A 25,403-nucleotide genomic window follows, 5' to 3' on the forward strand; every position below is an offset into this window, starting at 1 on the left:
CTAGTCCAGCCATGAAGTTCTCTTGCTGATGGTGCCACAGCTTGCTGGGGTTTTTTTCATCAATGGTACTCATTATATTCTGACTCAAATAGTCGGTACCATCTCTCGCTCTGCACATGATCCAAGTTTTTCTGCACTCCTTAGCCAGGCAGCACGGGCATTGAAAGTCCTTCTTTTCAACTCCACCTGGGGAAATGCCCTGCTAATGGGGAATCCACTGAACCAAGCGGGAGGCATGTGCACAAGTCCAGATATTGGTGACCCTTTACTGTGCCCAGTTGAGGACATTGCTTTCACCTCCTTGTTTTTCTCTTATTGTTGCCTTTCCCATTGGCTTTGCCACCATCCTCACTCCACCCTGGGTTCTTGGAGTTCCCAAGTGTGAGGCTTTATGAGCCGTGAACCGAAAAGAGCAAGGGTGGCTGGATGGTGGGCAGGGTCTATATCATGGTCACCTTGGACACTTCCCAGTGTGGTACATTTTAACTGATTGGTTTAGCATTTGGATTCTGATTAAAAGGCTGTGAGTTTGAATTCAAGCACCACCAAGCTTGCACAATTGAACAAATGAGATAACTGTAAGTCACTCTCGATATAGGCTTTTGCCAAGGGTAAATATCCCTCCAGACTACTAGACCACACCCATTGTTACAGCCACCTTGACCTGTTCTTGTTCATTCCTTGTCCTAGACTTTTTTGTTGTTCCTTACCAAAATAAGCACTTGATTCTGGCCTGCTTGTCCCTTGGGCCCCACATGTGACACCTTCTTACTCCACCTTTTGCTGGGTGTTTACTGGGTTAATTCGGAATGTATTCAATTAAGCAGTGCTAACTCACAGCACACACCCACTTAGCTTAGTACGCAAAGCCTTTAAGTCACAGCCTGAGCTTCTAAAGTGCATACGTACATAGTCACAAGGTTATTGCATGTGGACCCACTCATATAGAACTTGTTCACTATATTTGATCCTTTTGGCAAAGCAGGTCCAGGCACATGTAATAAATACACCATCAGGCATCGTGGCTTCATGGGAGTAGAAGCATTGTGCAAGTCTTCGCAGTCAGACCTGCATGGTAGGGGGAGCTGGGCTGCTCTTGCCAATAGAGTGCTCTTCTTCATCAACATAGCTTTTCATATCTGGACCGAACTAGCCAGGTGGTGTCTCTACATGCACGCATCATACAATTTTTGTTTCAATCTCAACCTTCCTAAGACCGCCATCCATGGATCCACGAACACCATCTGTGTCCTGCTGTAGTCCGTTGACACCAAAACTTGGAAGCTATTTCTCAATTCCCATAAATGAACTTTTGTTTTCTGCATCACTAAAGATGTCATGGCAGATATTCTTTAAAAATAATCACCCAGTCAATTGAATAAAGGTCACAAACATGAGGCAAATTACAAAAGTTTGAATTGAACTTCAGTTTCTTGAGGAATCTGGTAACTTCTGGTAAGATCTAAAGGTTCCGTTGAAAAACCCTGAAATTATGAACATTTTCATTTGACTCCCTCACAGTTTATCCCTTTTGTTCACCAACCTTTTTAATGTTTTATTCATAATTATTCTCAAAATAATGTTCTAAAATGTTCCATACAAACATAGCATTCTAACAACTTAATATAGCTGTTATTATTATTATAATTATTATTATTATTATTATAATTATTATTATTATTAGTTTATTTTTATCAGTTTACAAGGCATATTTTTAAAATATGTCTATTATTTATTATTTTACTAATTGTCAATGTCTAGTTCTTATACGTTCTTGTGCATTTTATATAGTAGTAATAATAATAATAATAAAACCCAGCCATTAGGGGGGCACAAGCCAGTGTACTCTTAGTGCCGGTCCCAAGCCCGGGTAAATGGGGAGGGTTGCGTTAGGAAGGGCATCCAGCGTAAAACATGTGCCAAATCAAATATGCGGATCACAAATGAGAATTTCATACCGGATCGGTCGAGGCCCGGGTTAACAACGACCGCCACAGGTATCGTTAGCCGACAGGGTACCGGTGGAAATTGGGCTACTGTTGGCCGAAGGAGGAGAAGGAGAGGAGGAAGGCGTCTACAGAGACGGCAGGAAAAGGAGCAGTGTAGGAGAGTAGAGGTTCGGGTTGGTACTTTAAATGTTGGTACTATGACAGATAAAGGGAGAGAGATAGCTGATATGATGGAGAGGAGAAAGGTAGATGTGTTGTGTGTTCAGGAGACCAAGTGGAAAGGGAGTAAGGCAAGGAACATTGGAGGTGGGTTTAAACTGTTTTATCATGGTGTGGATGGAAAGAGAAATGGTGTAGGGGTGATTCTGAAGGAAGCGTACAGTAAGAGTGTAGTGGAGGTGAAGAGAGTTTCTGATAGGGTGATGATCGTGAAGGTGGAAGTTGAAGGGATGATGATAAATGTCATCAGTGCCTATGCTCCACAAGTTGGCTGTGAGATGGAGGAGAAAGAAAGATTCTGGAGTGAATTAGATGAAGTGGTATATGGTGTACCTAGGAAAGAACGATTGGTGATTGGGGCAGACTTTAATGGGCATGTAGGTGAAGGGAACAGAGGTGATGAGGAGGTGATGGGTAGGTATGGTTTTAAGGAGAGGAATGTGGAAGGGCAGATGGTGGTAGATTTTGCTAAAAGGATGGAAATGGCAGTGGTGAACACGTATTTAAAGAAGAAGGAGGATCATAGGGTGACGTATAAGAGTGGAGGAAGGTGCACACAGGTGGATTATCTTCTGTGTAGGAGATGCAACCTGAAGGAGATTGGAGACTGTAAGGTGTTGGCGGGGGACAGTGTAGCTAGACAGCATCGGATGGTGGTCTGTAGGATGGTTTTGGAGGCGAAGAAGAAGAGGAGGAAAGTAAGGTTTGAAACAAGAATAAGATGGTGGAAACTGAAGGAGGAAGAGTGTAGTGTGAGGTTCAGGGAAGAGGTCAGACAGGGGCTTGGTGGTGGTGAAGAGGTGCCGGATGATTGGGCAACTACTGCAGGAGTGATGAGGGAGGCAGCTAGAAAAGTACTTGGTGTGACATCTGGAAATAGAAAGCAAGACAAGGAGACGTGGTGGTGGAATGAGGAAGTGCAGGAGAGCATTAGGGGAAAGAGATTGGCAAAACAGAAGTGGGATCGACAGAGTGATGAGAAGAGTAGGCAGGAGTACAAGGAGATGCGGCAGCAGGTTAAAAGGGATGTGGCGAAAGCCAAGGAAAAGGCATATGAGGAACTGTATAAGAGGTTGGACACTAAGGAAGGAGAAAAGGATTTATACCGATTGGCCAAGCAGAGGGACCGAGCTGGGAAGGATGTACTGCAAGTTAGAGCAATAAAGGATGGAGAGGGAAATGTGTTGACTAGTGAGGAGAGTGTGTTGAGAAGATGGAGGGAGTATTTTGAGCAGCTGATGAATGAGGAAAATCAGAGAGAGAGAAGGTTGGAGGATGTGGAGTTGGTGAAGCAGGATGTAGATAGGATTAGTAAGGAGGAAGTGAGAGCAGCGATTAAGAGGATGAAGAATGGAAAGTCGGTTGGACCAGATGACATACCGGTAGAAGCGTGGAGATGTTTAGGAGAGATGGCAGTAGAGTTTTTAACCAGATTGTTTAACAGGATTCTGGAAGGGGAGAGGATGCCTGAGGAATGGAGAAGGAGTGTGCTGGTACCGATCTTTAAGCATAAGGGAGATGTGCAGACCTGCAGTAACTACAGGGGAATTAAGTTGATCAGTCACACCATGAAGTTATGGGAAAGAGTAGTGGAAGCCAGGCTGAGAGAAGAGGTGACCATCTGTGAGCAACAGTATGGTTTCATGCCGAGGAAGAGCACCACAGATGCCTTATTTGCTTTGAGGATGTTGATGGAGAAGTATAGAGAAGGACAGAAGGAGCTGCATTGTGTATTTGTGGATTTAGAGAAAGCGTACGACAGGGTGCCGAGAGAGGAGTTGTGGTATTGTATGAGGAAGTCAGGTGTGTCAGAGAAGTATGTGAGGGTGGTGCAGGACATGTATGAGGACAGTGTGACGGCAGTAAAGTGTGCAGTAGGTACGACAGACTGGTTCAGGGTGAAGGTTGGACTGCATCAAGGATCGGCCCTGAGCCCTTTCCTGTTTGCAGTGGTGATGGACAGGTTGACGGAGGAGGTCAGACAGGAGTCTCCCTGGACTATGATGTTTGCAGATGATATTGTGATTTGTGGTGAGAGTAGAGAGCAGGTTGAGAAGAGCCTGGAGAGGTGGAGATATGCGTTGGAGAGAAGGGGAATGAGAGTCAGTAGGAGTAAGACAGAGTACATGTGTGTGAATGAGAGGGAGGGCAGTGGAGTGATGCGGTTGCAGGGAGAAGAGGTGGAGAAGGTGGAGGAGTTCAGGTACCTGGGGTCAACAGTGCAAAGTAATGGAGAGTGTGTTAGGGAAGTAAAGAAAAGAGTGCAGGCAGGGTGGAGTGGGTGGAGAAGAGTGACAGGAGTGATTTGTGATAGAAGAGTATCTGCAAGAATGAAAGGGAAAGTTTATAGGACTGTGGTGAGACCTGCGATGTTGTATGGATTAGAGACAGTGGCATTGAGTAAAAAACAGGAGGTGGAGCTGGAGGTAGCGGAGCTGAAGATGTTGAGGTTTTCGTTGGGAGTGACGAGGATGGACAAGATTAGAAATGAGTTTATTAGAGGGACAGCACATGTAGGATGTTTTGGTGACAAGGTGAGGGAGGCGAGATTGAGATGGTTTGGACATGTGCAGAGAAGGGACATGAATTATATTGGTAGAAAAATGCTGAAGATGGAGCCACCAGGAAGGAGGAAAAGAGGAAGGCCAAGGAGGAGGTTCATGGATGTGGTGAGGGAAGACATGCAGGTAGTTGGTGTAAAAGAGGCAGATATAGAGGACAGGGTGGTATGGAGACGGATGATCCGCTGTGGCGACCCCTAATGGGAGCAGCCGAAAGAATAATAATAATAATAATAATAATAATAATAATAATAATAACAGCAATTTTGCTGAATTTTCAATACCTAGGTTTTTTCCCCCTATTTTCTTTTTTAATAACTTCCTCAAATAATTATATAATAATAATTTGTGGTCCAAAAAAAAAAAAAAAAAAAATACTTGGGGTTGTAAGTTATACAGGCAATATAACTAAGTAAGTACATAATTAAGTAAGAATATATATATATATATATATATATATATATAGATAGATAGATAGATAGATAGATAGATAGATAGATAGATAGATAGATAGATAGATAGATAGATAGATAGTCACTAACAACTATGGTTAACTTGGTAACTATTATGAGGTGTATTTTATCCTGATCTAAGACACTGTACTATATATTTCCACTCAAAACTCAGTGTTTATAGAGCACAGGATTTATTTTTCTTTAATTTTAATGCTGTCTGCTAAATCTGTTTATCTCTTTGTCATTTGCACTAGCATGCTACTTGCCTTATAGCTCATTCTCTACCTTGCTCTTTTTCTACATTACTGTATAATTACCACCTGATCTCCGCACTTTTATATTCGCACCCCATGTGCTTTGCATAAACCTTTAGAGCTGGGCTCTACTAACTACCTTATAGCTGCACTTTCTATAAGATATATATATTGTCATTAACAGCTCGAGAACAGCTATGATAGTATGGAGCAAGCCCTCCGCTTTAATAACCCGAATCTCAGCATCGATGTCTGTTAATGTAAAGCCGGCAATCTACGATTCTCTCTCTTCAATGAAAAAAAGGAAGTATGGAGCTCGGAGGCAGACACAAGGTCAGCCAAATCTCTTATAAATATGCACTTTAAGGCCCCCTCAAAGTCCCTGCAGCCTCCCGGAGTACACAAAACATGCATCAACATGACACTCGTAATCCCATCGGAGGTGTCAAGGCCTCAGCGGACATACTCCAGTCAACATGTTAATGGCTATTTACCTCCTTTTTCCCCCCCTTCCATCTTTCCAGCAGCTTTCATAGCGCCGGTGCACTGTATATGCAAATCCCACGTTGAGCTCGGTGAGAGAGTGTATTGTATTTCTGGAGCTGATTTCACCATGTAAGCAATATATAGTGCGAATGGAGAGGTGAAAGAGATCCAGACAAATGATTATGAATGGAGACGTAAAGCAGATGGCAACAATTCAGGAAAATGGAAAGTTTATGGAAATATAGCGTACATCAATAGTTTTTTCTGCATTTCCAGTTCAAATCATTTGTCTTGCTATTTCTCTGAGGACTGAACATTTAGGAATTTTAAGAACGAAGCTGAATGCTTTTCAGCTCAAACTATAGATCAAGCCGTCATGGCTTTTTTTGTCCACAAGGTGACTCTGATAAACTCTGGATTCATAGGGAGGTGGTTACTTCGTGATTAAGACATTGGACTACGGATCAGAAGGTTCAAATCCCAGCACCGCAAAGGTGCCGCTGCGAGGCCTTTGACCGAGGGTCTTAACCCTCAACCGCTCCGTTGTAAGCCGCTCTGGATAAGGGCGACTGCCAAATGGCGTAAATGCAAACTAAAAACTAAAGCAAGTTACGTTTACCCAAACAACACAAAAGAATTAATGAGGTTGAAATGAAAATGAAAACCAGAAATAAAATTAAGTTGGCATATTTGTGAATGTTCATCTACATATGGTTTATCATTGCATTCTTAAGACATCATTGTATAATATATTCGCTTAAACACTTTTTAACGTTTAGCTTTAGATGGATATTAGTCTAAATCCTGATATTTAATACGAGCAACAGCCGAAATTTCTAAATTATAAGAGATAAAAAGAAATGGCAATACATATATTGTTCTTTCAATTCTTCTCATGGTGCTTATTACATCCCATTCCAGATTTAGCCTCCATTTGCTGTTATAATGACCGTCTAAGATGTTCCACTAGATTTTGTGGAGATTCATTCAGCCATGAAGGCATTAGAAAAGTGAGGTACTGATGTAGGTGAGGTGAGGAGGCCTGAGGTGCAGTCATTGTTTACATCCATCCCAAAGGTGTTCAATAGGGTTGGAGCTCTATAGCAGGAGATCTTTCACTCTAAGATCCCACGTTTGGGTCTCGTTCAATTGAAGGGAAAACTTCATGCTACAGCATCCAAATACAGCTGTGTGTCTCTAATTTTGTGCTAACAGTTTATACTTTTGTTTATAACGTGCATATCCTACAGCCTTCTAAACCGAAATTAAGATGTTAGAATAGTTTTTTTCGGAGGTCTGCAATCCCTGGATGTCATTTGGATGGACTAATTGGTGTAATACAAACAGCTTTCATGCCAGTATTTGCTATTTGTAGCTAAGATAACTCTGGTTGCATAGGGTTCTTTGTGTCTCATTAAAATGCATTTTGTTATTTGAATAACAAACATCATGGTCCATCATTACTCTGGAATATCTCATGGCTTCATGGAACTTGGTCTATTCAGCACCTGGTCGGCTATTAAACGTTTTCTGTCACATCCGCAATCGTTTGCAAGCTACAACCTCTGACGCGGATTTCAAAGCGCGCCATGTTGCAATATTTAATACACTGTACGACAACTTTAGAATCGCAGAGCGGTATTTACGGAGTAAAGCCTGATAACCGATTTGGATTCAGGAACAGAAACAAAAGTTGAAATGTCGAAGCCGAGCAAACAAGGTGGCTTTAATCAGAAAAAAAAACACAACACAACCTTAATCTAAAGAGGAAGTCTGCTCTGGCCTGGAGGTAAGAGATAGCTATGAAGTCTGACTGCTACTCCATCAAAGAGCAGTAAGAAAATGTAAGCCTTATGACAGAGAGATGAATTAGCTGTCAACATTTTATCAGTTTATACTTGCTAAGCTGCTAAGTAGGGATGAGCCCTATCACAGGAGATCTTCCAGTCCAACCCATGTAAAGAATATCTTCATGAAGCCGGCTTTGTGCACAGGGGCATTGCCATGCTTAAATAGGTTTGGGTCTTTTGGTTAAATTGGAAGGAATATTTCATTCCACCACACTGTTGTGTGCCTATAATATCATTTATGGAGGATATCAGCTGCCTAAAATCATACCAAAAGTGAAGCATGGTGGTGGCAGTATCAGGCTGTGGGGATGTTTTTCTGCATCAGGAACTTTGCAACTGGTCAGGATTGAGGGAAAGCTGAATGGAGCAGATGTCCTTAATAAAAACCTGTTCCACAGCACTCAGGACCTCAGTCTGGCTGTAAGGTTCATCCACCTAAATGACAATGACCCTAAGCACACAGGCGAGACAACACAGGAGTGGCTTAGTGAGACATCCCTCTGAAGTAATTCAGAAGAATATACTGAGTGGCACAGAACATTACTAATCTTTTTCGATATTGTTTATATTTGGAGAGACCTGATAGTTACTGTCCACTGATGCTCCCCTTCCAATCTGAGAGGATTTGGCATTAGGAATGGTAGAAATCCCCCCAATCTAGATGTGCAACAGTTTTTGCATTATACAACCAAAAAGACTAGAGAAATAAATATTCTAAACTCTCAAAATCTTTACATAAAATAATCCTTCCTTGCCCAATCTTTAACAATGCATTCCAGGAACCAATCAAAATATTACATACATGTACAAAAGTATATAAGGAAATAAAACTATATCTTCTAATTAGTGTCCATCTCCTGTGACAAGTCCAGAAATAAAGCAATTTATGAAGCAACTGACTCCCAAAAAGCCATCTTGAAATATTTTGTCATTTGCTTGCAAGCAAGCAGCATTTGGGGATGAGTGTTGTTTAAAAATTTGGCTATGGCAGGACAGATAAGCTCCGGAGGAACAAAGGGTCCTAATTGACAGTGACGTGTTTTCGGGTCTCGGCGTAACATTACGTTCTCCATCCTGTCAGTTGTGACTTGCCCTGATTAGCAAAGCATGTTAATTAGAGCGTAAACGTGCCCTTTAGCCGCAACTGTTTGTGGGTTGGTTTATTACCGCTCTTGAGTGATAAAGCCGTGACATCTGGTTAAGGAAATGGAGGTACGTTGTAATTAGAGAAGCCACCAGTTTGTGGAGGAAAAGACCAATTCTGAGCAAATGTGCACTAAATAAATGTGCATTTCTGGGTAAGAAAAAGTGTCAAACAGTCCTTTTTCATTTGGCTGACTATTCATTACCAGATTATTGATACATCCTTGTGTTTGGACCAGACAAAAAGGGCAAGGTTGTTGGGGATATAATCTCTTAATTAGCCAAATGTTGTTGTAATCTCTTAATTAGCCAAATTAGCCAAGTGTAGCTATATGTTGTTTTAGCTCTATGTTGTGTGATGTCGCTATGTTGTTTTATTTGGCACCAGGGTTTTGGAGAAACGTTGTGTCATTTCACGGTGTACTGCATCAGCTATATATGGTTGAAATGACAATAAAAGCTTCTTGACTTGACTTGAAACTATATGTCAACATAATTGTACAGACGCTCCCCACTTTACGAACATTCACTTTACGAACTTTCGCGGATACGAAGAAACCTGCCCTCAAAGTGAAATTGGTTCGGAGTCGGAAAAATTCAAAACGGAGGAGGGCCGCCGCGAGCTAGTCGTCGACCGTAACAAGTCTACATGATGCGCACTGGACTCGGGCCAATTATTTTTTTTTTTAAGTGAATTTTATAGATTAGATAGAATAATAGAAATTCGAAATCGAAATTCTGGGACCATCTGTATTGTAAAAGAGGTTCCCCTGTAGAAAAAACTTTTTAGAACTATTATAAAACTGCAGACCTTGTCATGGTTTTTACATTTCTTCTTGCATATTGATCGACTGGATTCTCTGCATGCTGATACGAGCAAGTTTCTGGGTATTTCTGGTACAGTGAAATGTCCCAGATTTTGTGTCTTGCAGTCAGAATATAGGGCAGTAATGTATACCATTGCATGTCATTTGTAACCTGAAGCAAATGGATGGTACTTTGGAATGTCTTGTACCTTCAAAAAGGTGTACTGTAAGGTACCCTCAAGAAGCTGTATGGTAACTGAGTGTGTTAAGGAAATAAGAGATTGGATGACCCATAACTTTCTACTTTTAAATTCTGATAAGATGGAGATTTTGCTCATCGGCCCAAAAACTAGTATACACGAGCACCAGCATCTCAACCTGCATTTAGACGGATGCTCTGTAACCACTAGTTCAACGGTAAAAGATCTGGGAGTTATTTTAGACAGCAACTTATCTTTTAAAAATCATATCAACCAAGTTACAAAAACAGCCTTGTTTCACCTTAGAAATATTTCTAAGCTAAGAAATATGTTGTCTATATCCGATGCAGAGAAGCTCGTCCATGCGTTTATGACCTCCAGAATAGACTACTGTAATGCGTTACTAGGCGGATGTCCTGCGTCATTAATAAACAAGCTTCAGTTAGTTCAGAATGCGGCAGCAAGAGTTCTCACAAGGTCAAGAAAATATGATCACATAACCTGAATCTTATCGTCCCTACACTGGCTTCCGGTTAAGTTTCGAATAGACTACAAACTACTGCTACTCACTTATAAAGCACTAAATGGATTGGCTCCCATGTATCTCTCCAGTCTTCTAACACGCTACAATCCGTCACACTCCCTGAGATCTCAAAACTTGGGGCTGCTAGTAGTTCCTAGAATAGCAAAGTCCGCTAAGGGTGGTAGAGCATTTTCACATTTAGCTCCTAATCTCTGGAATAGTCTTCCTCACAGTGTTTGGGGCTCAGACACACTCTTCCAGTTTAAGTGCAGATTAAAAACATATCTTTTTAGCAAAGCCTACACATAACACACATCACATCATAAACTTGTGCTCCAGAACATCTGATCACATGCACATTATCAACTTGTGCTGTTAATATCATGAACAGCAGCTACGCTAATTCCTCTCCACTGCTTCTCTTTCTCTCCCCATCCCGAGGCTTGCTGAGGTTTGGCCAGCTCCAGTCACGTCCCACCTCATGAAGATTATGGACTTTAAAGAAGTAGATGCCAAACTCGCAAACATCCTGAACCATTTAGAGACGTACCAGTGCCAATTGGATCCCACTGCTTGTGTGGAGTTTGACATTGGACTTCCTGAAGTGTTTAAAGGCTCTGGCATGGAGAAGCTGATGCTGGATCTGTGATGATCACAAATGTTGAGCTCAGTAGCTCCTACTTTTATACCAAAGACTGTTGAAAGAACATTTACTTGTAATCTTATACTCCAGTGCTCATGTTAGTTCTCACTCTCCAGTGTTCTGTATTGTTGAAAGATTTATGATCAAACTCTTGATGTCACCCAAATGAGGATGGGTTCCCCTTTTGAGTCTGGTTCCTCTCAAGGTTTCTTCCTCATTACATCTAAGGGAGTTTTTCCTTGCCAAAGTTGCCATGGCTTGCTCATCAGGGATAAATGCACACCATTCACCTAGACTGTTGAGACAATGTCTGTTGTGAAAAGCGCTATACAAATAAACTTGACTTGACTTGACACTTAAGTGGACCACAAAAAATGGATTTGTTGTGAGAAACTGATTTTGGGTTTGGGTTTAAAATGAAACATTACCAGCTGGGTTGGGTATGAGCTTCAGATTTAAGCCAATAAAGAGAATAAATGTCTTCTATTCCACATGCAGAGGGGTGTAGAGTATCCTATAGTGGGTGTCTTGTACCCCAAGGTGGTGTATGGTACCCTCGAAGAAATGTCTTCCTCACTCAAATAGATGTCTTGTACCCTCAATGGGATGTTTGGTACCCTCAAAAGAATGTATTCTACACTTAACTTAATGTCTCTTACCCTCAAAGAAATGTCTTCTACACTCATATAGGTGTCTGTTACCCTCAATGGGATGTTTGGTACCCTTGAAATAATGTCTTCTACACTGAAATAGATGTCTTGTACCCTCATGGGGTGTATGTTACCCTCAGGAAGATGCATGGTACCCTCAAAGCAATGTCTTCTACACTCAAATGAATGTCTTGGACCCTTTAGCAAATGGTTTCTATCCTCAAGGGAAACGTCCTTGTACCTTTTGATATGCAAGTACTTTCATGGCTAGGTGAAAGTGGGGTACCCTTATAATTATCTTATAAAATACAGTTTTGAAGATAAAGACGTGAATGCTAAATGGCAGCATCGCTACCGCACAGCTACATGGTCTCTGGTTTAATCCCAAGGTCAGGTTATTGACTGTGTAAGTTGTTTTTCTCCTTGTGTCCTTGTTGGTTTCTTCTGGGTTCTCTGACCTCTCAATACAGGGTGTATTGCCCCCTCACCCAGAGTCCTTGGTATAGGCATTGCACCAAACTATAATCTTAACTGAGATAAAGCACCGATGCTCTTTTAAAAGCTACAGAGAGACGCAATGGTACAATTAACCTAAGCCTTTTTGGGCGTTGCTGAACTTGTTACATCCTATAGCCAGCTGGAGAGCACAAATAAGTCATTGGGTAATGATGTGCATTTAGTTCAACGTAAGCTGAAGGTCAGCAAAGATTGTGCTTCTAGGATGCGACACTAACATTGACTAGTGAAGGCGGTAAAAAGAAAATGGGTCAGGTAAGAAAACTAAACATTATTCTCCTTTAGAAAGCCTTGGAAGCTTTGTTGTAAAGCTATAAAATAAAACACAAGGAACAAGAAGGGAAAAAAAGGGGGGATGCAGTGGGCTGGAGCTGTTGAGTCGTTGGGTATAAAAAAGCACAGTGAATCATTTGTGACCCCTGAGAAATCATTTATTCATTAGCGAATTGAATAATGAATGGGCTGGCTAACACTTTACTCCCACTTTTACTTCCTTGAATTGTCGTTCCACCTTTGGTCCTTTTTTTTTGCCTTCCTTTTTGCTGTTCGCTGCCTCTGCACATTCTCTCCCTTTTTTTTTCCACCTCTTTTTCTGTGCATGGAAAGGCAGGTTAATGAGAATAATAAAATTGCACTCCATACTTCCCTTCTGCTTCAACAAGCCTCATTCGTTTACAAGCTTCCTGACGTAGTAAGAAAAGACAAAATGGCATGAGTTGAAAGAAAAGAATGACAAAAAGGAACTCATGCATGGACAAAATAGCCCCGTCTAAGACACGCGCCAGACCGCGGACTGTTTGGAATCAGTCTGATATTCGGTCATTAGCAACAGAAGGCTGTGACGACGCAACGGCGGCCATGTTAATCCTAGTCATTCACCTCCTCTCATTCCCATCCCTACCTACCATTACTAATGAGTACGGGAAGCTAATGAGGCCCAAACCCATCTGCCTAAGGGACCCACAGGCCTGCTCTCACATTTTACTGCATCAGACATCATTAAAAAGAAAATCAACACTAAATTTGAATTTGTGAACTGAAAACGTGGACAACCGTCCTAGCGTTTCCTATTAACACAAGCGATTTGCTCTAATGAATTATTTATGTCTATAAATATTATTTTTTTCTATCAGATAATTGGTTGGACTTCTTTCTGAAAACTAATAAATGAAAAAACTAATAAAAATATCATATTTTTAGCCAGAATGCAGCAAGGTACGGCCATTTTTTCAGATGTTGAAATTAGCATTGCCAGATCATCAGAAAACAAGGGGTTTCTTGGGGCAAGAATTACTCCCTTTCAGTGTAAATCATGATTATAATTGCTGACATTAGTTTTGGCATTAGCCTCTGTCCTGTCTATCATTGGCTGATTATATTTAATCTGGCTCCCCTGCACATTGGTGCACCTCGATCTGTTTGGCTATGGATTCAATGGTTTGATATTGAGTCATAACTGAGAAGTCAATATTACTTAATATGTAAATATGGATAATCTGTATGTAATGTTGACTACATGTCTATGGACTTATCATGAGGGTCTACTCGTGCTACATCTTGTTTATTTGTCGAAAAAACACAATCCTTCTTAAGCCATGTGCACATTTTGGCCAACCGTTTGATGGTCTGAGACAAATTTTTAAAATCCTAAAAGATTCCTACCCCCTAAGATTCCGTCCTAGTTTAACATGTTCACTGACAGCCGAATAAATGGCTGTCGCGATCATTTCTTTCCGCCGATAAAATCCTGGCAGTGTCAGAAGGTTTCAGACAGGTTTCCTGCAGAGTGACTTCTCCTACGACGACCATCAAACCAAAAACGAATGGGAGCGCCGAACTCGATGATGCAATTAGCGCGACAACTTTAAACCACCTCAGGGATGTTGAAACGAGTCGGGTGGACGGTATGCTTGACTCATGCTGTGTTTTTTTTCTGTTTTTATTATCAAGGCGAGTCATGAACAAAATGAACGCTACAGATTGTTTTTGTTTGAACGCGGGTCTGAACGAGTCTGGGATCGATGACGTAAAACAGGGACGAGTCTTTTTTTTCGTGTGCGTCACTTTTTGACTCTCGTACAGACTGAGATTCTACAGTATGATGCGGGGATCATGTTTGTACAGTCTGACAAGCAACAATCGGACAATCACAGTGATTTTTAATTGAGCAAAGTGAGCATTTGAGCACTCGGTTGTGTTTTGCATTCAGAAAGAAATGGTTTCTCCTCCATTCTGAGGAAATACATGAGAACAATACATGAGTGAAATGCAAATCTGTCAAATTTGTCCTCAGTAATTTGTAATGTTGGACTTCTGATTGGAAGGTCATGAGTTCAAATCCCAGAGCCACCAAGCTACATTTGCTGGGCCAGTGAGCAAGTCTTTTTAACCCTTATCTGCTCAGTGTATAAATGAAATAATTGTAAGCCACTCTGGATAAGAGCCCTGACAAATGCTGTAGTTAATGAAAATATAAATGAATGCATTTGGAACAAATGACAAATGAAAAGAAAAGACAGATCCTGCAACAAAGATTTTTTTTTGCTCCATAAGTGGTGTTTATATAGCAAATAGTTAGTGTGTGTGTGTGTGTGTGTGTGTGTATATATATATATATATATATATATATATATATATATATATATATATATATATATATATATATATATATATATATATATATTTTATATATATATATAATGTATGTATATACAGGTAGCCCCCGACTTACAAAATAGATTAAGACCAGAAAAGTTTTCGTAAGTCTATTATACGTAAATTGAGAAAAGTGAGACTTTCGTGTCTCGGTAACAAAATGCATGCCTGCCAGGCGTTCTTCTTCTTCTTCTCCCTCTATTTGCAGCGTTGTCAAATCTGAATAGCGTGCATGGATTTTTTCTTGAATACTGTATATTTAGATTTTCTTTTAGAATATATTTAGAATTTTATTTTTTTCAAAAAATTCGTAAGTTAAACATTTATAGGTCGGGGGCTGACTGTAATATATATATATATATATATATATATATTCACAGTGTGTGTGTGTGTGTGTGTGTGTGTATATATATATTCAGCAAGGAGACGGCAAAATTCTCTCACTGTGAACATCTTACATACACATACTTACATTTTTTTCACAGCTTTTAAACTTTTGTGTCAAAAGAATTACCATTTTAACCAAAAAATCCCATTCATGTCCCACACCTTTGCACTTTACCTGTAAAGCTGAAAATTCTGACTAACACAATGACGATACATATTAAGCGTAGGTTGCTCAAAAGTGTCGAATATAAAAAGCAATCACACGGAACATGTTTTTTTTCTTTCAGATGCACAGTTCTTAGTTCAGGTCATCATCGTTCACACTTGTATTGCATTGCATGTGTTAAAAAGTATAGAGAAGAAAACAGGAACGGGCACTTACTGGAGGTACAGTTAATCCTGAAACAGTCTGGATGGGGGAGAACACATGAGATGTAAATTCAGCCTTCAAGGTTACAGCTGCACACATCCAAAAAAAAACGTACATCACCCACCACTCTGGGGACGACCACGCGGCCACCGGGTCCGTTCCCAATGCTCTCCTCCATGCCACTGGACTCACCTTTATATACTCTAGATTAATAATGTTTCAAATAAAGCAGGCAGGGATAATTCATCTGGACAATCAAGGTTCAGAGATGCAGTATTGGCTGCCCTTGAGATCTAAACTTACATACAGTAACTAAAAAAGTACAACAAAAAGTTATAGGATTTATGCTCGAGCTGCTTATTTCATCTCAGCGAACATTATGGCATGGGTACTTCTTTGTTTTCTTTCTTTCTTTCCAATACCAGAACCATGTTTACCATGATTACCAAAGAATTACGATTTTACCACATGGCATCCGGGTTTACTGTACCTTAACTATGCTTAGCTATCATATGCTAGCATAAATCTAAGCACTGGGTTTTACCGCTAGCAAGATTTAAAATCGAGTTTTTAAGCTAACTCCCTTTCCTACCATTATAAAATTTCCGTGGCTAGCGTGCTAGTTTGGCACTTTAAACTTAACAGCTCCAAGAAATATAGTGTGTGTGTTAAATACAAATATTTAGTGTAACAAAAACTGTATTACACCTTAGAACAATGCTAATTAAATTAACATGAAATTTAGGAGAAGTGCGAATTAGCACTTATTTGTATGCAAATTGTGCGAAATCATACATATCAAGTTGCTATAATGATCTCCATACACTTGTTTTTTCATTAGCATGGTCTTATCTTTTTCTTTGTTGTTTTTCTTCTATATTATCGATTCCTGTTCTTTGAGGAGCGATAAAACTGGTTCTGAAATCGGAAACGTACTACAAGAGAGCATTGAGTCATGACCCTGGGTCGGTTGAGCCACTTTAAATTTTGATTTGATCAGTTTTTATTTGTTTACTCCATTTCATAAAATGTTTTCGTTACCAAACCGAGACGAGAAATCATTCCTGGACCATTCATTCCTCTGGGAAACCCGTGAGAGAGCGGACTCATTGTTACGATCGGTGGGTGGAAATGTGCGCAGGGTGTATGCGCTCTCTCACGGCTGGGGGACGGCGCATCAGGAAAAATGCCTCGTAGGATATGCTCGGATCTCGAACAGCACGAATCCTTAACAAGTGTTTGAGGAACCTTAGTGTTGTAACTCTTTTGTTATTTGATAGATTTGAAGCTAATTTTATTCAAAGAAATTTTAAGTAGTACTACTATTAAAAACTGACTTAGAGGGGATAAACTGTCAATCAGTGTGTGATGTTTTGAAAAAGTCTATTAACCTGCCAGATTACAGACCTGCTTTGGCAAAAATTTTATTTGGAGATCTCACCTGAGACTCTAAATAGCATAAAAAATTATTAAAAATATACTAATTTGGAGGCTTTGAATGAGTTAGTTTGTGATGTCCCAATGTCAAACTGATTTGTGGGTGTGGCCATGTAGCAACAATTATCTCTAAGGCATAATATTTAAACATACAGTTATGGAGGTGGGGCTATAAAGTTTGTGACATCACAAGACATTGAGAAATTATTCTATATATCGTTCGACTGATTTGTTTGCGTGGCTATGTAGCAACAATTATATCTGAGACATAATATCTCGAAAGAAAATGCATTTGGAGGCGGAGCTATGAATGTGCTCCGTTTGAGAAGTCAGCAACCTCTTTAAACCAATCATGCCTGAGCTGTCAACTATACATCTTTATAGAAATTTGGTTTTGGGGGTGGGGCTATAAACAAACTATGCGAACTAGTGAGGTCATAAACATCTGTAAAAATATCCCGGCTGTTCTACATCAAAAAAATATGCGCTCCGTTTGTGACATCACAAAACGTTTTGAAATTATTATGTCTAACACTGGGTACTTCTACTGCTGTGCTATCAAAACATATACAAGATATATCTAAAAATAGATTGGCTATGATGTTATTTTATGTTTTATGTTATATCTGAGATATATATTAAGTTTATATAACTGACCTGGGGGTGGTGCTATCTATTAGCTCGGTTAGGATGTGACATCATTACTACCATGTCTGATATTTCAAATGCTGAGAGGAAAGTATAAGTGCCTCTAATTTGCATATAAATATTTGTAACTTCAGACGTTTTTAACGCATATCGAAGTGTAGCCTGGTATTAGCGTGTACTGGCGTCTAAACCTCGATTTATACCTCTGTTGTACGCTGAAGAATTGCATTAATCGTGACGCTAATTGGAAAAGAAAACTCATTTGGGACGTGTTGAAGCACATTACTCCAGATTAGACAGATTTTCCTGTCAATTTACAATGCACTGTTAAGGGAATTATCATCATAACACAATCAGGGAGGTGTTAGCCAGGTGTTAGCGCTGTCAGGAGATAATGACGGAGACGGCGCTTGAATTCCTCGTAAATGTAAACCGTAAAAAGCTCGTAAAAATCTGTTTATAATTCTTGAGAGTCAGATGGCATCCAGCGTTCAGGCTTTCTTGCGATAAACACGGCGCAACGCGAACTTCCCAGAATTTGGATCGTTGTGAGTTTAAATCTCAGTGCCATTGAACTTCTGGGCCCTTGAAGAAGGCCCTTAGCTCTTAACTTGGCAAGTATATAAATTAGATAATTGTAAGTCAGACATAGTGTAAACTGGTGTCAATGTTCAGCTTGCATTTTTTTTTGTTTTTTCAATACATTTTAGCTTAAAACAAACAAAGATATTAAAAGGCTTTGGGGGCGGGGCTATGCAATTTATTTACTTAAACAAATTAGATTTTTTGGGGAAATTAATAATACAATTAGTTTAAGTTTGACTTCTTATCGCCAATGTAAGTAGTATCTTTATAAATGGAGGGATGGAGGATAGAGAATGGGGGGATAAAAACCTGAGAAGATCCCATCCATGTTTCTCTTACTTCTAAGATTTTTTACGATTCATAATTTTTGGACAGTTTTTCTTCATTAATCAGTATCAAGCAGAAACCCCCCTTTTATCCATTCGCACATTTCCTGAATCCTGTTGGCTATAAAATTATGATAAACATAAAAATAGGTTTGAACAGAATTGCGTTGTTGAGGATCGTGCTGCTCGGAATCGTATAAATCCAAATAAATTCACCCTTCATTGTGGCGTCAACCTCCACGTGTCGTCAACCTCAGCAGAAAAGTGGTCACAAACGGCCAAAAATCCAGCGTCAGCTCTCTCTCTTTCTCTCTCTCTCCCTGAAGGAATGCACTGTTTTCAGGGACATCCACAGGTTTTTTTGGATGTTTTTCCTAATACCGAACCCACCGGAATGACAGCAGGAGCGATAAAAATAATAGACTTGAGATGGGAAACATTAAAGCAATCAGGGAATGTGTTGCGACAACATGACTCTAGGAAACTCCAAAGGGTTTTTACGGATGAAACCCCTTCTCTTGACAACAGGAAAGTGATGAGGCTTGGCAATTTCAAGGTAAAATGCATTCATCTTTCTTTTTTTTTTGTCTCAGTTTGGAATTGGGCCAAGAACAAAAGGGTATCATTTTACCTGAAGGTGCCTGAAATTCACCACCATTATTTTACTCATTGAGGAATGAAACACTTAGGAGGTATGTTGTTATAGGAAACAATGAGGTGATGTGGGAAGAGTATTGCCCATATCACAAAATGCTGATCATCTTAAAGAAGATTGCTGCTGCAGCAGATTGTGCTCTTCATGTATAAGCTTGAACTTTCAAGCTACCTCTCTGGGACTTTTATTATGCTGTTTAGGCCTTCTGAAGCACCTCATTAGTAATAGAGGCCTAAAAGAAAACATGGCAAGGTCCAGCTGAGATCTTTAAAGCCAAACTCTTGTTCACTTTGTTTTCTTTGATGCCAAGGGGGTTCCCCATGTCTGTTATGGATTATTTGGAGGTTAGCATTTGTTGAGCACTTCTAGACATTCAGAAAGATGTTTTTTCTGCTGGTGGAGAACTCTGTGGAGAATTCTGTGGAGAACTCTATGGAAAGCTCCATGATAAACCCTGTGGAGAACTCTCTGGCGATTCCATTTATTGGGATTATTTTTTGCAGAGGTCTGGTTTCCATTTGGATTTTACCACTCTGGACTCTCGGGACTGAACACTTATCCACGTTCCTTCAGGACAGCTAAGTTATTTTTGGTTAATTACTTTAAATACTTTATAATTTTTTTGTGTGGCGGGAGCGGGGAGGTGGGACGGTGTGGGGGGGCTTTTATTTGGATCTACTTTTATTTGCTGGTCGTGGTTCACGCGCAAACCGTTCATTGATATATTTTTTTGCATAGGCACTTCTTATGGGAAAAGTTTGATATTCAAAGCTATTAGTTTAATAGAGACTGACCTTGTTCAAGCACATCATGAACCAGGTCATGAGCACCTCTAGTGGTGTGAAAAGAAAATTGGGTAGGTTAAATCAATTTTGTATTTTCTTTTATCCCAGAATAATTAAAACATCCGAAGAACATTTCTGGTTTTCTGTTTAGCGCTCGCTCGTACTATACATAGGCCTCGTGTTAATTAGGCTCTGAGGAGCAATCAGTCTGACCTTACTGTCTGTAATGTAGAGAACTCTGGTTATACCAGACTACAGGGGGATTTTTGGGAAGAACGTGACTGTTTTGAAGGTGAAGAATGTGTAGGGGTTAAGGAATGGATGAAGGTTATTTTGGGATGGAGAAGATTCACAGAGCATTCCCTCTTTCACACATTTTCTTTCTCTTTTCTCTCAGAGTAGAGCCAGAGCAGCGCTGACGTGCTTTTATGGTCGTGAGTGAAGAGTTGCAGACTTTTTTGGCCATTGAAGCTCTTGAAACCATCTCTTCTATATTCTAGATAGCAATGAAATAGAAAAAGAAATGAAGTGAGGGATTGTGTATGTAAAAGGGAGAATCCCCATAAATAGGTGTAAAAGTCTCAAAATCTGGAGAGTTGCCCAGAATTGCTGTATTATTAAACACAAATCTGAGGTACTATACTAACTTTTAAAGTTCGTTTTAAAATTATTTGCACAATCAGTCTTGTTGATCAGTGTATAGCATTATAACATTGGCATAGTATGCGCAGTAAAAACTGGACAAAAGTTAGAATAATCGGTTTTGTTTGTTTTTCAAAATTACTTTCTTTTCAGCGCCCTCTGCTGGTGGTGATTTGTTTAAAGTCTTACATCACTATAGCCCACATGCGCAACAATTTGGACAAGTTAAGAGAGACCTAACCATTAGATGTGTGTGCTTTTTGAACATCTCATCCCACATTTAATCCCTACTTGCTGTTAGAATAACATCTTCAATCAAATTTTGTAGAGGTTTGTGTGGGTGTTCGTAATGTCAGGTAGTATCACAATGTCTTGAAACTCAAAACACATACTTTTTTTTTTTTGACAAATTGAATACTTGTCAGATTAGCATGCACTTTACCCTTGAACTAATTGCTCGGCCTTAAAAACACTAAAAACGCAAATAATACGCACTCTGACCCCAAGGCAACTAAACTGTCGACTGCTGGCAAAAGTAAGATATCTCATATAAGGGTGATGGTGGGAGATGTGGACATCCTGGCAGCGTCATATTGTAAAATAGCGTGCGAAGATTAAATGTTTTTTTTCGGATCGATATTGTCATCATAGGATCGTAAAAATCCGCAAGTGGAAGTATCATAACTCGGGAACTACCTTCAAACTACTGACTGCTTTTTGGTTTGAAGGTAAAAACACACCCTTCTTCTTTTGGCTTCTCCCATTAGGGGGCACCACAGCGGCTCATCTGTCTCAATATCCCCCTGTCCTCTACATCTGCCTCTTTCAACCCAACTACCTGCATGTCTTCCCTCACCACATCCATAAACCTCCTCCTTGGTCTTCATCTTTTCCTCCTACCTGGCAGCTCCATCCTCAGCATTCTCCTACTGATATACCCCATGTCCCTCCTCTGCACATGTCCAAACCACCTCAATCTCGCCTCCCTCACCTTGTCTCCAAAATGTCTTACATGCGCTGTCCCTCTAATAAACTAATTTCTAATCCTGTCCATTGTCGTCACTCCCGACAAAAAACTCAACATCTTCAGCTCCACCTCCTGTCTTTTACTCAATGCCACTGTCTCTAATCCATACAACATCTCAGGTCTCACCACAGTCCTATAAACTTTCCCTTTTACTCTCACAGATACTCTTCTATCACAAATCACTCCCGCTATTACTCTTCTCCACCCACTCCACCCTGCCTGCACTCTTTTCTTCACTTCTCTAACACACACTCCATTACTTTGCACTGTTGACCCCAGGTACCTGAACTCCTCCACCTTCTCCACCTCTTCTCCCTGCAACCGCACCCCTTCACTGCCCTTCTTCTCATTCACACACATGTACTCTGTCTTACTCCTACTGACTTTTATTCCCCTTCTCTCCACCTCTGTACCTCCACCTCTCCAGGCTCTTCTCCACCTGCACCTACTCTCACCACAAATCACAATATCATCCGCAACACACCCTAAATTATGCAAATATTTGTAGCCATCTTCCTGTGGTTACATTTTTATAAGCCAACATTTTTATTTGACTCCAACTGATTTTAAGTAAATCAGGTCCACACATTTGAATGAATACACTCTTGGCGCCAACTTACTGACTAATATGCGTTTTGTTCAAATGGTCTGTAAAAAAATAAATGTAAATGCAGTCATTAATATGAGAGTCCTGAGCTTGGGCATGCACTTTAAATGACATGTTTGTCCATATCCAATTTTGTCTTTTTTCATAATTAGTATTTGGAATACAATGATAATTCATTAACAGTGTAGATTTGCTTGGCATTCGACACCCTGGTCCAACACATGACCGATTACATATTCCCAGCAGGCACTCCCACAACTGGTCTTCTTTTGATCAGCGAGTGGGGGGAGAATCTGGAGCTCGTATTTCTCTATGTTCCCCCACATGGGATCGAAGACTATGATTATTTTCTCAGGCTGCATTGCGAAATGTTGATTAGCATAATTATTCTTATTATTCAGTGCATTAAAGGATTGCTCAGTAGTACAGGGCGGAAAAGATTGACTGTCTGTATTAGTTAGTCAGGTCTGATTTAGAGATTGGATGAATTCTGTGAGGCATATTTGGCTTTTATGAGGTCGCTTTCTGGTTAAATGCTACCCACTAGTCCAGCTGCTTCTGGGCAGCTCACTAGATTTTGAGACAAATTCCCATGTGTTTGGTCATTTAGTGATTTGAGTGGTGTTGAAGACTTTTGAAGAGAGGTATGAACGTGTGGATAGCGTAGGCGCCGATACCTAGGTTAATTGTCAGGCGGACTCGTCCGGTGTCCAGCTCCAGGCGTAGTGTGTCGGCAGAGTCTCGTGATGTGGTGGCCATAAGGACCCCGTAAGCCCTCTGTGACCGGAACCGGAGTGTGACATCCTCTGCCTCGGTGTGCATGGCCACTGGGAGGAAGATCTTCATAAACTTGCTGCCATCGTAGCTTAGAATAGTTGCATCTGTGGATGGAGGGCAAAGATTAGCATCTAATAAACAAGTCTTTTTTGTCCACATTTGCTTTTATATTTATGACAATTGACAGATTTGGTCTCATTCAGCCACAAGATAGGTACTGATGTAGGTGAGGTGAGCAGGCCTGGGGTGCAGCTTTCCAATTCACCCCAAAAAGTTTCCCTTTGGGGAAACTTGGTTCAGAGTGCAGGGTCAGCCATGATACAGCACCCCTGGAGCACAGAGGGTTAAATGATTGCTGGCGGGCCCAAGCTTGAACCACTAACCTTCCAATCAGTTACGCAGAGCCTTAATCTCTTGATTGAGTTATCACTTTGCTACTTGGGACTCCTAGTTACATAGCTACCACTTGAGTCTCCCAACTCAGATAAAGGTCAAATCTCTTGGTTAGGAATCCAAGGAAATATGCAGAATAAGTGTGTATGGTTTAATTTAACACATTTTTCCCTAATCAGAGTGTCAAAGGTGACAATGGTAAAAAAAAAAAAAAGGTGTTAACCATCTAAAGAACCCCTAAGAATCGGAATCAGCTGTATTGGTCAAGCATGCCTGCCCACACAAGGACTTGATTTTGGTTTGGATAAAACAAAAGACTAATACAAAGACAATTAGACATAACAATACTAGATGACCGTGCTCATTGGCCCATAATAGTAAATTATGCACTGCAATAATTGTCCAGATCATTAAAGAATAATAGAAAAAGAATTCGAGGAACTGTAGTAGTGCAAAGTCCAGGATGGGGTTATTGGGGGTGTTTAAAATCTTTGTGGATGCTGGGAAAAGCTATTTTGGAGTCTGTCAGTCCTCAGTTTAATACAAGGAATGAGTCCGAACAGACTGTATCTGAGGTAAAACGCTCGGAGAATCCAATGGAACCTCTATTTCCATGCAATGGGGCATATTAAAGGTGGTATCAGTGATTCAAATCTAATGGAGCTGACTGGTGCTATTCTGATCACGTGCCTTAGCGCGTCTGTGATTTCATCAAGGAGCAAACGTGAAACTCTTTTAGGAAACTGGGCAAATCTGCTTCAAGAGCGGAAAAACATCACTGGAAGATGACAAGAGATCAGGAAGACCTTTAACGAGCTCATCCCCCCCAAAAATGTAAACTGTTCGACAGCTTGTGCGTCATGATCGTCGGAGAACGATCCACATGATCTTACTTCCGCATCCACCTTCCTCGCCAGATTCAGCTCCTGCAGACTACGCCCACTTCCCGGAGCTCAAAGGTCGCCATTTTGGCACCGAGCGTAAATCCCAGAAGGTGCTTGACAAGCATTGAAATGAAGACTTTCAAGACATATTCGAGAAATGGCAGGACCGCTGGGAGTGCTCTATTGCGAGGGGCCTATTTTGAAGATGATAGTGTTAACATAGATAAAGTACTTTCTTGTAAACAGAGTTAGTCTAAAATACCACCTCGTACAGGTCCTGAAGGGAGGGCAAACTGGTCCTGATGATGCACTCCGCAGACCTTACTAGTCATTAAAATTGAGAGCCAAGCCAGAATGGGACACAGTATGGGTTGTAGTTGTTCTGGAGAATTGGTCCAACAGTTCTTTCTTAGTCATTAGGGAAAGTACATCCTCTGCTGGGCTTTACTAGGTATGTCATTGGTGTTCTTCTTTGCTGTTAGTCATGCCAAAGGATGTGAAGGAATCGGCGCTAATTCCAGTACAAGTTAAGAGTATCGTTATTTACCCCATATTGTTTCAGTCAGTCATTTAATTGAATGCACACTCTCAGAACGTAGAAAACAACCTGCACGAGAGGTATTATCTAATAGATGACAAGCACTTGAGAGAAATTCGATCCATCATATCTCCCGTCTTTAATTATGAGCAAGTCAGTAAGGTGAGAATCAAGGTGGCTAATGAATTTGTTATTAAAACAAAGAGCAAACAAGTGATGACAAGCAACTGAAAGCCGCTTGCAGTTCAGTTTCCTGTGATCACCTGCTGTGGTGCAGTAATTATTGCTGGGAAGGTAATTGTTCGAAGTTTGTTCATGACTTTATTAGATTGATAGGTCTTATTTTTTCTACACAGTAACTTGTCTAGTGTAATGAAAAAGTATTCTTTCTGTACACATATGAGGAGACAAATGCAAAAGCACAGAAATACG

General features: G+C 40.4%; 1 protein-coding gene across 27 annotated transcripts in view; it reads right to left on the reverse strand.

Moving 5' to 3' along the window:
* Positions 1–25,403, reverse strand: part of LOC310721075 (neurexin-1a-like) — a 331,556-nt gene that overhangs the window by 181,407 nt on the left and 124,746 nt on the right. For 19 of the 27 annotated variants that reach the window (XM_083532314.1, XM_083532304.1, XM_083532313.1 and 16 more), the window contains 2 exons: positions 23,057–23,260; positions 15,680–15,706 (listed from right to left, as the gene is read on the reverse strand). In XM_083532314.1, the coding sequence (XP_083388440.1) occupies positions 15,680–15,706; positions 23,057–23,260 (231 nt within the window). The remainder of the gene's footprint in view (positions 1–15,679; positions 15,707–23,056; positions 23,261–25,403) is intronic. The other 8 variants (XM_083532317.1, XM_083532316.1, XM_083532315.1 and 5 more) reach the window with 1 other exon arrangement.

This window comes from Silurus aristotelis, assembly GCF_946808225.1.
Source record: "Silurus aristotelis genome assembly, chromosome: 27".
Lineage (NCBI taxonomy): Eukaryota > Metazoa > Chordata > Actinopteri > Siluriformes > Siluridae > Silurus > Silurus aristotelis.